Source organism: Pseudorasbora parva, chromosome 6 (genome assembly GCF_024679245.1).
Source record: "Pseudorasbora parva isolate DD20220531a chromosome 6, ASM2467924v1, whole genome shotgun sequence".
Taxonomy (NCBI): domain Eukaryota; kingdom Metazoa; phylum Chordata; class Actinopteri; order Cypriniformes; family Gobionidae; genus Pseudorasbora; species Pseudorasbora parva.
In genome coordinates, this window is record NC_090177.1 from 37418602 (window position 1) to 37435168 (window position 16567).

The window sequence follows — 16567 nt, forward strand, 5'->3', positions numbered from 1 at the left end:
TACATGCCTTGTGTGTTGGGTTATAGCATGTGCACTGGTACACGTCTCGTGTTGGATTATAACGTGTGCACTAGTACATGCCTTGTGTGTTGGGTTATAGCATGTGCACTGGTACACGCCTCGTGTGTTTGGTTATAGCATGTGCACTCTTACATGTCTTGTGTGTTGGGTTATAGCGTGTGCACTGGTACATGCCTCATGTTTTGGGTTATAATGTGTGCACTAGTGCACGTCTTGTGTGTTGGGTTATAGCTTGTGCACTGGTACATGTCTCATGTTGGGTTATAGCATGTGCACTGCTACACGCCTCGTGTGTTGGGTTATAGCATGTGCACTGCTACACGCCTCGTGTGTTGGGTTACAGTGTGTGCACTGGTACACATGTAGTTTGTTGGGTTATAGCTTTTGCACTGGTAAACACGTGTGTTGGGTTATAGCATGTGCACTGGTACACACGTCGTGTTTTGGGTTATAGCGTGTGCACTAGTACACATGTCGTGTGTTGGCTTATAGCGTGTGCACTGGTACACATGTTGTGTGTTGGGTTATAGCGTGTTAACTGGTAGACATGTTGTGTGTTTGGTTATAGCGTGTGCACTGGTACACATCGTGTGTTGGGTTATAGCGTTTGCACTGGTACACACGGTGTATGTTGGTTTATAGCGTGTGCACTGATATACTAGGCGTGTGTTGGGTTATAGCATGTGCGCTGGTACATGCCTCGTCTGTTGGGTTATAGCGTGTGCACTGGTTTACATCTTATGTGTTGGGTTATAGCATGTGCACTAGTATACGCCTCGTGTGTTAGGTTATAGCTTGTGCACTGGTACAGGCCTCATGTTGGGTTATAGCATGTGCACTGGCACATTCCTTCTGTGTTGCGTTATAGCGTGTGCACTGGTACATGTCTTGTGTGTTGGGTTATAGCATGTGCACTGGTACATATATTGTGTGTTGGGTTATAGCATGTGCATTAGTACATGCCTCGTGTGTTGGGTTATAGCATGTGCACTGTTACATATTTCATGTGTTATGTTATAGCATGTGCACTGGTACATGTCTTGTGTGTTGGGTTATAGAATGTGCACGGGTACACGTCTTGTGTGTTGGGTTATAGCATGTGCACTGATACACATCTCGTGTTGGGTTATAACGTGTGCACTAGTACATGTCGAGTGTGTTGGGTTATAACGTGCACTGGTACATGTCTTGTGTGTTGGGTTATAGCATGTGCATTAGTACATGCCTTGTGTGTTGGGTTATAGCATGTGCACTGTTACATGTCTCGTGTGTTGGGTTATAGCATATGCACTGGTACATGTCTTGTGTGTTGGGTTATAGCATGTGCACTGATAAATATCTTGTTTGTTGGGTTGCCTGGTGTGTTGGGTTATAGCATGTGCACTGGTACACGTCTCGTGTTCGGTTATAACGTGTTCATTAGTACATGTCTTGTCTGTTGGGTTATTGCATGTGCACTAATACACGCCTTGTGTGTTGAGTTATAGCATGTGGACTAGTACACGCCTTGTGTGTTGGGTTATAGCTTGTGCACTGGTACATGTCTCATGTTGGGTTATAGCATGTGCACTGGTTCAAGCCTTGTGTGTTGAGTTATAGCATGTGCACTGCTACACGCCTTGTGTGTTCCGTCATAGCATGTGCACTAGTTACACGCCTTGTGTGTTGAGTTATAGCATGTGCACTGGTACACACCTTGTGTGTTGCGTTATAACGTGCACTAGTACACACGTTGTGTGTTGGGTTATAGCTTGTGCACTGGTACATGTCTTGTGTGTTGGGTTATAGAATGTGCATGGATACACGTCTTGTGTGTTGGGTTACAGCATGTGCACTGATACACGTTTCGTGTTGGGTTATAACGTGTGCACTAGTACATGTTGAATGTGTTGGGTTATAACGTGCACTGGTACATGTCTTGTGTGTTGGGTTATAGCATATGCATTAGTACATGCCTTGTGTGTTGGGTTATAGCATGTGCACTGGTACATGTCTTGTGTGTTGGGTTATAGTATGTGCACTGTTACATGTCTCATGTGTTGGGTTATAGCATGTGCACTGGTACATGTCTTGTGTGTTGGTTATAGCATGTGCACTAATACACACCTCATGTGTTGGGTTATAGTGTGTGCACTAGTACACATCTCGTGTGTTGGGTTATAGCATGTGCACTGGTAAACGTCTCTGTGTTGGGTTATAGCATGTGCACTGGTACACTAGTCATGTGTTGGGTTATGGCATTTGCAGTGGTACACGCCTTGTATGTTGGGTTATAGCATGTGCACTGGTTCACACCTCGTGTGTTGGGCTATAGCATGTGCACTGATACACGCCTCGTGTGTTGGGTTATAGTGTGTGCACTAGTACATATGTCGTGTGTTGGGTTATAGCATGTGCACTGTTAAACGTCTCTGTTTTGGGTTTTAGCGTGTGCACTGGTACACATGTTGTGTGTTGGGTTATAGCGTGTGCACTGGTACACATGTTTTGTGTTGGGTTATAGCGTGTGCACTGGTACACAAGTTGTGTGTTGGGTTATAGCGTGTGCACTGGTACACATGTTTTGTGTGTTGGGTAATAGCATGTGCATTAGTACATGCCTCGTGTGTTGGGTTATAGCATGTGCACTGTTACATGTCTCGTGGGTTGGGTTATAGAATGTGCACGGGTACACGTCTTGTGTGTTGGGTTATAGCATGTGCACTGGTACACGTCTTGTGTGTTGGGTTATAGCATGTGCACTGATACACATCTCGTGTTGGGTTATAACGTGTGCACTAGTACATGTCGAATGTGTTGGGTTATAACCTGCACTGGTACATGTCTTGTGTGTTTGGTTATAGCATGTGCATTAGTACATGTCTTGTGTGTTGGGTTATAGCATGTGCACTGTTACATGTCTCGTGTGTTGGGTTATAGCATGTGCACTGGTACATGTCTTGTGTGTTGGGTTATAGCATGTGCACTAATACACACCTCATTTGTTGGGTTATAGTGTGTGCACTAGTACACATCTCGTGTGTTGGGTTATAGCATGTCCACTGGTAAACGTCTCTGTGTTGGGTTATAGCGTGTGCACTGGTCCACGTCTCTTGTTGGGTTATAACATGTTCATAAGTACATGTCTTGTGTGTTGGATTATAGCATGTGCACTGGTACATGCCCATGTTTTGGGTTATAATGTGTGCACTAGTACACACCTTGTGTTGGGTTATAGCCTGTGCACTGGTACACGTGCTGGGTTATAGTGTGTGCAGTAGTACACATCTCGTGTGTTGGGTTATAGCATGTGCACTGGTAAAACGTCTCTGTGTTGGGTTATAGCATGTGCACTGGTACACTAGTCATGTGTTGGGTTATAGCGTTTGCAGTGGTACACTCCTTGTATGTTGGGTTATAGCATGTTCACTGGTACACACCTCGTGTGTTGGGTTATAGCATGTGCACTGGTACACACCTCATGTGTATTAGGTTATAGCATGTGCACTGGTACACACCTTGTGTGTTGGGTTATAGCGTTTGCAGTGGTACACTCCTTGTATGTTGGGTTATAGCATGTTCACTGGTACACACCTCGTGTGTTGGGTTATAGCATGTGCACTGGTACACACCTCATGTGTATTAGGTTATAGCATGTGCACTGGTACACACCTTGTGTGTTGGGTTATAGCATGTGCACTGGTACACACCTCATGTGTATTAGGTTATAGCATTTGCACTAGTACACACCAAGTGTGTTGGGTTATAGCATGTGCACTGGTACACGCCTCGTGTGTTGGGTTATAGCATTATAGCTTGTGCACTGGTACATGCCTCGTGTGTTGGGCCATAGCGTGTGCACTGGTACACATGTCATGTGTAGGGTTATTGCATGTGCACTGGTACACACCTCGTGTTTTGGGTTATAGCATGTGCACTGGTACACGCCTCGTGTGTTGGGTTATAGCGTGTGCACTGATACATGCCTCGTGTGTTGAGCTATAGCATGTGCACTGATACACGCCTCGTGTGTTGAGCTATAGCATGTGCACTGATACATGCCTTGTGTGTTGAGCTATAGCATGTGCACTGATACACGTTTTGTGTGTTGGGCTATAGCATGTGCACTGATACACGCCTCGTGTGTTGGGTTATAGTGTGTGCACTAGTACACATGTCGTGTGTTGGGTTATAGCATGTGCACTGTTAAACGTCTCTGTTTTGGGTTTTAGCGTGTGCACTGGTACACATGTTGTGTGTTGGGTTATAGCGTGTGCACTGGTACACAAGTAGTGTGTTGGGTTATAGCGTGTGCACTGGTACATGTCGTGTGTTGGGTTATAACGTGCACTGGTACACAAGTTGTGTGTTGGGTTATAGCGTGTGCACTGGTACACAGGTTATGTGTTGGATTATAGCGTGTGCACTGGTACATGAGTCATGTGTTGGGTTATAGCATGTGCACTGTTACATGAGTCGTGGGTTGGGTCACAGCATGTGCACTGGTACACGAGTCGTGTGTTGGGTCACAGCATGTGCACTGGTACACGAGTCGTGTGTTGGGTAATAGCATTGTGCACTGGTACACGAGTCGTGTGTTGGGTTATAGCGTGTGCACTGGTACACGAGTCGTGTGTTGGGTTATAGCATGTGCTCTGGTACACATGTCGTGTGTTGGGTTATAGCGTGTGCACTGGTACACATGTCGTGTGTTGGGTTAAAGCATGCGCACTGATACACGACTTGTGTGTTGGGTTATAGCGTGTGCACTGGTACACGAGTCGTGTGTTGGCTTATAGCGTGTGCACTGATACACATGTCGTGTGTTGAGTTATAGCGTGTGCACTGGTACATGTCGTGTGTTGGGTTATAACATGTGCACTGGTACACATGTCGTGTGTTGGGTTATAGCGTATGCACTGCTACACGAATCGTGTGTTGGGTTAAAGCGTGTGCACTAGTACACATGTCGTGTGTTGGGTTATAGCGTGTGCACTGGTACATGTCGTGTGTTGGGTTATAACATGTGCACTGGTACACAAGTCGTGTGTTGGGTTATAGCATGTGCACTTTACACAAGTCGTGTGTTGGGTTATAGCATGTGCACTGGTACACGAGTCGTGTGTTAGGTTATAGCGTATGCACTGGTACACGTCATGTGTTGGGTTATAGCGTGTGCACTGGTACACGTCATGTGTTGGGTTATAGCGTATGCACTGGTACACGTCATGTGTTGGGTTATAGCGTGTGCACTGGTACACGTCGTGTGTTGGGTTATAGCGTATGCACTGCTACATGCCTCGTGTGTTGGGTTATAGCATGTGCACTGGTACACGAGTCGTGTGTTGGGTTATAGCGTGTGCACTGGTACACGTCTATTTACATGCATTTTGTATGATGTTTTGATTAATTATTCATACATGAATTCCTTGAATTGTGGGGGAGTCGCACCACATGACATTGCTATTAAAAGGTCATATTATCTGACATTTTAAGAACTTAATGATCTTGACAGATTCTTTCTTTCTTTCTTTCTTTCTTTCTTTCTTTCTTTCTTTCTTTCTTTCTTTCTTTCTTTCTTTCTTTCTTTCTTTCTTTCTTTCTTTCTTCCTTCCTTTCTTTCTTTCTTTCTTTCTTTCTTTCTTTCTTTCTTTCTTTCTTTCTTTCTTTCTTTCCTCACTTTTTTTGCATTTCTTTCTGTCTCTTCTTTCTGTTTCTTTTCTTTCTTTTTCTTTCTTTTTTGTTTATTTTCTCTGTTTTTCTACATTTCTTCTTCTAAATTAATAATTTAAAAAGAATTTAAATGAATTGTAATACAGGAATTAAACCAACTGTATGTTTTAATTACATTTTAATGCACACAAAAAAACATCTAAAGAAAAATGTGTCACATATGCATTTTAATCAATCAATCAACTTTATTTATGTAGCGCTTTTAAAAATAAGGATTGTTTCAAAGCAGCTTCACAGTGTTAAACAGGACAATATTGCAACAAAATTTGATTTGGCTGTACAGTCGTTCTGGAGAAAACAGTGATATTATCAGCTTATTTTACTTTATTATATAGCGACAATGTTGACATAATTAATTCATTTTAAACCAGACTCCTTTTGAAGAAATTATTTGTGTCTGTGTGTAACATTGTATCTGTATCTGTATCTGTATCTGTATCTGTATCTGTATCTGTATCTAATGCTCCTCTATCTGCTCGGCGGACTCAAGAGGCTTGTGGACCCATGCAGTACCACTTTCACCAGGGGATCCTGTGTTACTATCACTGACCCAATTCTAATCCACTCCTGTCCAAAACTCTTCTAGCGCACCATTGTTTATATCAGCCGTCATATAGTTTCTCCATAGCTCCGGTACCCCTAAGCTGTTTATTTCCTGTCAAAGAGTTTCGGTGACGTTGTGGTGTATAAATGTCTTGATCAGACGCAGGTGCGCGGTGTGGGATGGACATGTGATCAGATTTGCTCCCGAGGCTGATTTTGACAGGGACCACCATGGTGCAAATCTAAACAAGCTAAAATGCCAGTAAAAGTGGCTCCAACTCTTTGTGACAAAATGGAGCAGCGTGGAATGGGTCACTGTACATGCATGTTTTATGATGTTAAATCACCTATAAATGTGTGCATTTTTCATAACAGATATTAGCGGATAAAACACATTCTGTAATGCATTGGTGACACAGAGGAAAAGGCAGGACATGTTCCTGTCACTTTTAATAAAACCAAAATTAGTCCCATGCACTTTTTCATTCAAAATGTAATTTGTTTTCATTGAGCAAAGGTTTATAGTATTGTATGCTGCCTATAACTGTGAAAAACTTGTCACGTTTTGTACTTTTCCCTTCTCTGGCACTCATTTCGGTTCACGGGGCCTCTGCTAATGAGCTGATAATGTTGAATCAGGTGTGTTATATATGGGAGCTGGAGTACTAAAAGGACCAGCAACATTGATCTAACACACTCACAGCTCAGCCAAAGCTTGGCCTCTGATCACTCTTGAAAATTATGCATGATTTTCTCCTCTTCTGTTTTTCATTGCTACAAAAATAAAAATAGTAAGACAATACAAATAGGATACAGTTGTATTTCTTGGTCAGTTAGTCAGCGATCAGAAATGTCTTGGTCTTGCACTGAACATTCTGTCCCTCTCTGTCTCTTGAAATCATTGCTGCACCCCAGGGATACATATTAGATATGTCAGTTTTCTTAATCTGATAGAAGACATTAAGACATAAGAGCGACTCAAATATGAGGCCCATTGTTTGTACTTTTGTCTGTTGATTAGAGCTCAGTTTTATAGCTGCCCCATAGCCAACTCTGTTCAGAAATCAATTCATGGTGTTTTTGAATTTCATACTTTTCATACAGCATATTATTTGGTTCTAAAATCATTTTGAAGTTTAGCAGGACACTAGTTATGAGATTTTGAAATGAAATTAACAATCATAATGATGGGACACAATCAAGGCAGGTTTGGTTGCAGTTAAATGGACACATTCTTAGTTGTAAAGGTAATTTATTTTTACTGTAAACCCAAATACGTTAGCAAAACAAAAAAATTAGGCAATCAGGTGCCTCAAAAAATTTAAGTTAAGAAATCCTAAGTAAGCAGAACTGGCAGATTTTTTATTTTTGTATTTAAACATATTGAAAGGTTTGAGTACACTAAGTCAGTCATACATTTAACTTAAAATGTTCATGTAACCTCAATTTGAATATGTTTACTAGTATAAACTTAGCTAGCAATAGCAAGCTAATTCACCTGTTAACATGCTAACAATAGCATAAGGAATAGCACTTGCAGAATGAGCACAGCAATATAAGACATTTAACACCAAGATGGTATCTCTCCCAAAACCCACATTTACAGAAACTCTTCTACATTAGCACAGAAAAACAACTAAATCTCATTAATCTTGCACACACAAAAAAATATAACACCTAATTTTGGCATTTACTTTCCCTTTCAATTGCCATGGGCAAGGCATGCTGGGAAATAGAAATACCAGCCCAGTTTCAGTTCAAATTGAAGTTTGTCTAAATTAAAATAAATAATTTCATAAAACTCTAAACAATGACTTAAAATATATTGTATATGTGAACTTGAAAGAAAACGAAAGTGCAAAATACTCATAAAAGATAACATGACTGCACTATTTTTTTAAATTAAGTTTGTCCAACTGAAACCAATTAATTATTTTGAGCGTTAGGGTTTACAGTGTTGAGGTAATGGTTTTATTTATGCCAAATTCACTTTGTGGTCTTGGACAGTCCTGACCCTATCTTATACATCATATATAAACACAGATAACATACAGCATCGAGCGGTTTAAAGTAGTTTTTTAATCATGGTCTGACCACCTTTTGAAATGTTACACTGCAAAAAATTACATTGAGAAATGTTCTTGTTAGCATAGACAAATTTGGCATGCATAGACACTCAGCATGTCCAAAATAATGTTCCGTTTACCCTCGAAAACCTCGCCATGCCATAAAGTCAACAGAGAGACAGCATGAAACAGCATGTGAAACAGCAAGCCTGCTTCTCAGCTCCTTCCCTTCCTATTGTCTGTCTTTGGGCTGTGCTGGGGAAAAAGAGGGGGTGTGGGGTGTTGTGGAGGGGGTGTGCATGGACTAAAGGCTTGTTTTGGGAGAAATCTGGAACCAATATGCTTCAGACAATTTCAAGACAACTCTACAGCAGAGTCTTTGCCACTACCTTAGATCGAGCCCCCTCCTTATGGCTCTTATCCTCCAATCACGGCGTACATCGTCTTCCTGTTTCCTTTGAGCGGCTCCACCCCTCAACCAATCCACCTCTCAACCAATCGCTGATCGAAGTAGGTAGGGCTTTTCGAAGACTTTGCCACTGGCCTTTATAAAAGACCTGAAAACCAGAAAGTGATTTGAGGTTTCAAGAACTGACCTACAGCTACATGACACACTGCGGAGACAGAGGTTTTTAGTGCCCAGATGAATGGTCGTATAATCCGGGGCCTTCTTGCACGCTTTTTGCTTTGATTTGTTTTGCTTTCCCTTCAACTTGCTCTCCTTCAAAGGAAAAAAAATAAAACAGGCCACAAGTGAAGGGAAATAGGACAGAAGCACGGGATTGACAAGTGAAGGACGACGGACCGTCATGCGAGAGGAACAGTCTTGTGGCGACTTTCCCGAGGGTGGGGTCCTACCCAGTGAAGAGGAGCAAGACCGTCGGCCCAACAAGTGCCCCGTCGTCGTTGCACCACCGACTGGTCCTCGGAAGCGGCTGACGGGTCCCAAGAAAGAGCCTGGTGGCCCCCTACCACAGGACGACAAAACGCCACTGGAGGGCCCGTCTACGCTCGCTCCTTCTGGCCCCAAGCGGCCCAAGAGGAACTCGCCCTCCTCCTCATCGAACTCTTCAGCCTCCCTAGTGCCCACCGTGAGCGCGGTGTCACCTGTGCCCGGGCAACCATTCGAGGACCTCCACACGCAACGGGTGATCGCAAACGTCCGGGAACGGCAGCGCACGCAGTCCCTAAACGACGCTTTCGCCTCGCTGCGGAAGATCATCCCCACGCTGCCTTCGGACAAACTGAGCAAGATTCAGATCCTCAAACTGGCTTCGAGATACATCGACTTTCTCTATCAGGTTCTCCAGAGCGATGAGATGGACGCCAAACTTGCCAGCTGTAACTACCTGGCCCACGAGAGGCTGAGCTACGCCTTCTCCGTTTGGAGGATGGAGGGTGCTTGGTCCATGTCCGCCACTCACTAGACGCTCATCTGTTCCTAATCCTGCCTACCGACCCTACAGCCCTACGAAACTCCAGTTCCAACCAGACGCTGAACTCTGAACCTGCATTCTGCCTGAGAGAAAGTGACTCTTGATTATTAAATCCATTGCTGTCTATCAACAAGCTACAGCTTCAACTTCACCATCAACAGCCATTTGACTCCTGCTGCCATGACCTGACCCCGCCTAAAGCTGACCTCTGACCTTCCACCACAGATCTTTTCATGTTTTCTCAGAGCGACCCACTACAGGTATGTCAGACCTCAAGCCTGAAAAATTAAGTGTTATTAATGAAATATGATAGCTGATATGAGCACATGGTTGTGGTTTATGTCCGAGTTGATGATCTACAAGTTTACGCTTTCTCGCAAACAGGAAAATTGCTCTCTCATTGATTACGGACCTGTTGGGTTTATTTTATTGCATACATCACAAGTGTTTTGTGAATTTATGGTTTATATGGAATCATGTATAACCAAACATGCACCCAAAACAATTAAGCAGTCATTTCATGAATTCCTCAACGACTGTAGAAGTTCATAATCTCAGTAAAAACATATACAGAGAGTCCCTATGCTTTAACCTGCATCAAATGGCGCTGATCGGGAAGCTCTGCTCCCAAGCCTCCTAAGATATTACTTTTATTAATATAAGAACCTATAAGTTATCATTTTTAGGGCATTATCATGAAAGGTTTTCTTAAGGGGTTTGTTTTAACTGCCTCGCGGCCCTTATTGTGGCTTGGCCAGCACTGAAACTGAACAAAACACAGCCCATTTTTGTGGCTGGACCTTTAACCAGCTGGAGTTGCTCTCACCCGCTGAACTGAAGCTATTGATCTAATGAACATTTAACCGATTTCAGAATCATATGTACACCGCAAATTCAATAGACTGCACATTTTATTAATGTGCATAATATCTAATTTTATCTTGACTGTATAAGAAACTGAAAAGAATGTGCATTCATACATTCGAGGCAAATTGTGTTTGTTTTATTCTTATGGATTTATTTACTTTTTACTTGGAAAAGGTTTATGAATCTTAACCACATAAAAAAAAAAAAACTGCATAGACAAGACATATTACTCTTAAGATAATCATCTCTAACAATATGTTGGATATTAAGGCTTTTTTCCCCATTTCATAAATCTTTTCACTAAGAATATGTTCTAAATGTTGTACTCACTTAAAATGGGCTAAATGTTTACAATTGCAGATTTGGACGAAAAGTCATTCATAAGACTAAACATTTGTCGATTTGTTTAAATATAAAAGAACGGGAATCCAATTAATGATCCAAAACCCAGATTAATAACAATCTAAAATTAAATACATATATTTTTTAAAAAATAACTTGTCTCAAGAATGTGAGATATTAGCCATTTTGAGAAAACAGCATGAATATGAAACTTTTCTTGGAATTTTAGAATTCCAAGACTCTAAAATGTCTACCTATTGTTTGACCACAATCAAACCGATATTAATGTTGTCATATGATGCATGTTTATTCTAAACACTAACGGATCAACTGCATCGAAATACTACAACATTCATCTCCTGATATTTTCGCTGTTTATACACAGGCCTGCTGGCGTAGCCTCTTCTTGTGGTTTTATATGCATTGTCATAACCACCAGTACATTTAAATATACGGCAAATATCTTTTTTTAACCACAACATTTTTTAAAAAAAATTTAAAGTTATTGTCCTCATGATTCAGTTCTGGTCAATCAGATATATTTTGGGATTTATAACTAAATTCACGTGTAACAAATATGTTAGTACATAGTAATAACAATGTAATTAACATGTAATTAATATAAATATGCACTTATTCCACAATATTTTCCTCTGGACTCTCAAGACTCAGAACCAGGGGCCATGTGTTGTTGTTAAAGATAACGGGGAACAAAGAAAAATCATTAAAGGAAAAGAAAAGTGAGTGAACAGGAAGCAGGGAAAGGTGGAGAGGACTCTCCTTTAGCCCACGGGTGTAAATCGCCCTCCCTCTGCCCTTCACGGGATCTCGTATCCAGTGTCGTGCAATCAGAGGCGACCGGGCCTAGACATGCAGGAACCTAATGATTGGAAACAGTTGTGGGGTGTTACAGAGGTGTGTGTCTATCAGTGTGTGTGTGTGTGTGTGTGCACGAGAGATACATCCCATACAACACACACTAATACGCACACTAATTCAGTTCGCTGATATACATCAGTTTGATGTTAATGTATATGACGAGGAAGATTTTAGTGAGCATATGTGACTTTGTACCCATTTGAGCCATCCGATACTATAGCTTTTTGGGCACTACACACAGAGTTTGGACAAATTTTATCTGCATGGCTGTGTGTAATTTTAGGATGGTGAAATCCCCCTGTAAACCCATCTGAAACAAAGATATTCTGCAGTAATGTGCCAACGCTTAGCTTTACCCGGGTCCTGACTAAATCTGCACAGGTTTTTTACATTTTCTGCACTGAATTTGGGGGAAAATATGCAGAAATGTGTGAAACGGAGCTGAAATAACTCTCCTTTATTGGTATCTGTAATCAAATTACCTTAAATACTTAACAAAAGAACAAACAAGGGATGTATAGAGTTTAAAACAACAGAAATGTTGCAGTTTTATACAATGAAATATGAACAAGTTATGACAACGTGTTTTTACATTGCTTTGTCAAGTCATTTTATTGTAATTTAAGTTAAAACGACTTAAACATCCAAATTGATTGTACTTAAAAATGAAAGAAAAACTTTCTATGGAGTAGTTCTGTGGGAAATTGTATACTCTTACAACAAAATCTTTGAAAATAAACTAAGTTTCCAACCGGATCGATAAAAAAAGGTGCATTAATCCATACATGGACCGTTTTCTTCTAATAAATGATATGTTAAAAGTGTGTCCATCTTAAAATTATTTATTGAAATTGAATGAGATATTCTTTTACAAAGCCTTTAGCCACAAAAAAACAAAGATACTTGAAATTCCGCTTTGAACCAGTTTTCTGATCTTAATCAATACAAATCTTCTTTTATGAATATTTAATTTAATTTTGCATTGTTTTTTTTTTAGTTTTTTTTTTTAAAGTCATCCAATCTTGATTTGTGGAAAAAAAATATCTGTGCTGTTAATGGAAACAAAGTAACTATGACTCTTTGTCAGGACTTATTTTGGGTTGTGGTTTACTTGGACTTGTCATATTCACCACATGCTGTATTACTTTAGCAATGTCCTTCATTTATATGAGATGAGTCAACATGTTTGCCGGTGCTCATGGGAATGAATCCTTCACTTTAGGCTGTGATGACATGCAGATTCCAGCAAACCGATTGGGCAATTTAAATAAAGCTGTTTATGAAGTTGCACAATTCATCTCCTAAAAGTTTTAGCTGCACGCATAATCAAAATATACATTTTAAATGGCGAATATAACACAATATATGCATAAAAACTTTATATACGTGCAAATAGTCCATTGAAATCTTTTTTTGTTTGTTTTTTATGCATTATGTAATGATTATAAAGCACATTTCTGACAACATCTCCCCTTCTGTCTGTCTCAACAGTATCCCACCATCCCAGAGGACATCATGCTTCAACATCAAGCCAACAATCTTTCCCTTCTCCCAATGGAGCTATACAACGAAATGCAAAAAAAAAAAAACCACACACACAAAAAGGACCCTCAAGAGGAACGGACACCAGCGGTGGTCTGGTGACCAAAAACGAATCTAAACTAAGATCGCTCAGACAATTCCACACGACTCTGATTCAGTGGCAGAGTGCTGATTTGAGATCAGCGTTCATTGACTTGGACTGTATGGACACAGAGGCAGACATTGACTGTCCCAAGGACTCTAGATGTATAGCTCACCTTATCCTGACGGAAAAATGCTACGTAGACTCACTATATTCTCTGATATACAGATCCCATCATTCCAGAGTTGTTGCGCTTGTCATTTATGCTGTATATTAGCCAACATTATTGCTTTTGTGACAGTGTAACAATTTTGTCATGGTATATACCACGTCTAAATGTATAAAGGTTGCTACGCATATTACAAAAATAAAGCTGTAAAATTAATTCTACAATACAACGACTTGGTGAATAGCAAATGCTTAAAAGTAAGTGAAACTTAGCTACTGTATAATAAAGTACTTATGGAAGCTTGTAGCCGCTACACTATATAACATTTTTAAATATAATTGCACATTTTTATCTCACAATTGAGTTTCATCTTGTAATTCAGATTTTTTTTCCAGAATCGTGAGATTTAAAGTCAGAAATGCATGATATAAAGTATATATGATGCAATTCTGACTTTATATCTATCAATTCTGACTTTATATCTATCAATTCTGACTTTATATCATAATTATGAGTGAAAATACAAGATATGAGGGACATTTTAATTAACATTTTTAGGGGGACATTTTAAGCGAAAGATCAAGGTGTTGATTTTCTGCTAGAACGGTTTCTTTAGGATCCAGCCAGACAGACACTGCTAATTACTTAATTAGAATAAAATGCTGGCTTAACGTGGTCTGCACATAAACTTGGCATTGTCCTTTTTAGTTTAAGGCTTCAATAAATACATGTCTGGTTGGCAAGAAATAAGACAGGCCACCTCACCACAAAAGTGCCATGTTCTGTTGTTTAGTATGTGTAATTAGGTAAGGCAATTACAAGATGTGTGTTTGAAGCTAAGTGCAACACACACTGACATAGTGTCCCAAACTAAAGCAGAAGACTAAAAAGAAGAAACCAGTGACCAGATGAACTACTGCCGATTTATGAACGATGCGGTGGCTTTAGGCTTCATTCTCGAGTCACTGAACACGTATTTCACATTTCTTTAGTTGTGTTCATGTGCAATACAAAATTGTACTGGTATTGAAATAGATCATGGCACCATTATAGTTAATGTTAAAAGACTAAAACAATAATATGGCATCTGCTTTAAATAGTGTATAATGCTTTCAGCGTAAGATTTTTTGGGTCACACTTTAGATTAGGGTCCAGTTCTCACTATTGACTATGACTTTTGCCTCATTTAACGCATAAATACTGCTTATTAATAGTTAGTAAGATCCCAGACAGCAACATAGTGTCGGCACAGATCCGGTCCACATCTGGTACACGTGGAAATCACATGTACCAGATGTGGCCCGGATCTGGGCCAACACTCTCTGGGTTAGTTAAGTTTATGTATTAAGTAGGATTAAGGGTTGTAGCATGCAGAATAAGACAATAATATGTGCTATATAAGCAGGGTTGGAAAGGTTACTTTTAAAGTGTATTTCAGAGATTACAATATATATGCTTTAAAAAAAATTATCAGTAGTAATGTATTTCATTAGATTAAACAAGTTTTGTAACTTAATCTAAATACTTTGGAATACTAATAAGGCATGTAACACCAAACAGGACTTGATTTTCCTCTGCATATTATTTTAAACAACATCAGTTTTCCACAATATTTCTTGAAGCAAAAAATGCATACAATCTTAGGAAAAAGAAAAATACTGACACCCAAGAAAGCAACACAATGCATTAAGATCTGGGGTGTGTAAACGGTTTGAATTGGATGAACAGAGTATATTTTGTACTTATTTTGTTTTCTGGAAAACATGTAGTTCAATGAAAAAATATGATCTTTAAGTAAAGTAAGGAAAAATGTACACATCTGGTTCAAAATGTTTCACCCCCAGTTTATTTCCGCTACTAAAAATAAAAACAGGTAATTGTGATTTTTTTCCCTCGCAATTGTGAGTTATAAAGTCAGAATTGCGTGCTATAAACTGAGATAAAAAATATTAATTTGTAAAAAATAAAAATTTATTAGATGCAATTCTGAGAAAAAAAAATGCTGCATAATCGTACATATAAACTCAAAAGTTTATATCTCACAATTCTCCGAAAAAAGTAAGAACTGTGAGATAAAAAGTTGAAATGACCTAAACAAATGATTTTACATGAAACATGAAAACAGCCGGGGATCATCCAGGTAGCAAAAGACTATTCAAGGCTATGTACATTTTTGAATGTGGCAATTCGTAAAATAATTCTGGAATTTTGGAGTATATGTAAATATCTATTATGTAAAACAGCTCATTCAGGCCCGTACAAACTACAATTTTTTGTAATATGCATTGTTTTAATATCCCAGATAGCTCTTATTTTGTTAAAATGACTAACTTTTTGAATATTTTGCAAGGGGTATAAAACTATTGAGCAGAAATTAAACTTTGAATATTGTTGCAGTCTGTAAAAGTCATAGAATCACCAATTGCTGTTTATAATAATTGCCAATTACAGTTTTACAATAATGTTCAAATTAAATAAATGACATTAAAATCCAAAGTAATTACTTTAATAATCTAAAATACTTTTTGGATGTAACTGTAATTTGATTACCACGAAATATAACTAAAATATAACTATAATGAAATGGTTGCTCAAATTTAGTATTTTAAAAAAGTTACTAAGTTACATGTTTTTCATTACTCCCCAACCCTGTTTATAAGTAGTCATAAACAGACAATATTCTTGTAAAATGCATGCTAATAAGCAACTAATTAATAGTGAGAATTGAACCCTTTTTTTATTTTGGTGGAGAATGTGGGCATTTTAGTTACCATAGTATGTATGTATGTATATATATATATATATATATATATATATATATATATATTTTTTTTTTTTTTTTCAATGGCAATGCTATGTTGAAATAGAGATCAAGCTGTAGATCTGAGTGAATTTTTGACAAATAGAA

The 16567-nt window shown here is 39.2% G+C and overlaps 1 protein-coding gene across 2 annotated transcripts in view; it reads left to right on the forward strand.

Moving 5' to 3' along the window:
- Nucleotides 1-13860, forward strand: part of twist3 — a 59387-nt gene extending 45527 nt beyond the window's left edge. The window contains exons 1-2 of one of the 2 annotated variants that reach the window (XM_067446845.1): nucleotides 8665-10038; nucleotides 13358-13860. In XM_067446845.1, coding sequence (XP_067302946.1) covers nucleotides 9152-9769 — 618 coding nt within the window. In that variant the 5' untranslated portion in view covers nucleotides 8665-9151 and the 3' untranslated portion in view covers nucleotides 9770-10038; nucleotides 13358-13860. Of the gene's footprint in view, nucleotides 1-8664; nucleotides 10039-13357 lie in introns of those variants that run through there. The other variant, XR_010905383.1, reaches the window with a different exon arrangement.
- Nucleotides 13861-16567: the final 2707 nt, after the last annotated feature.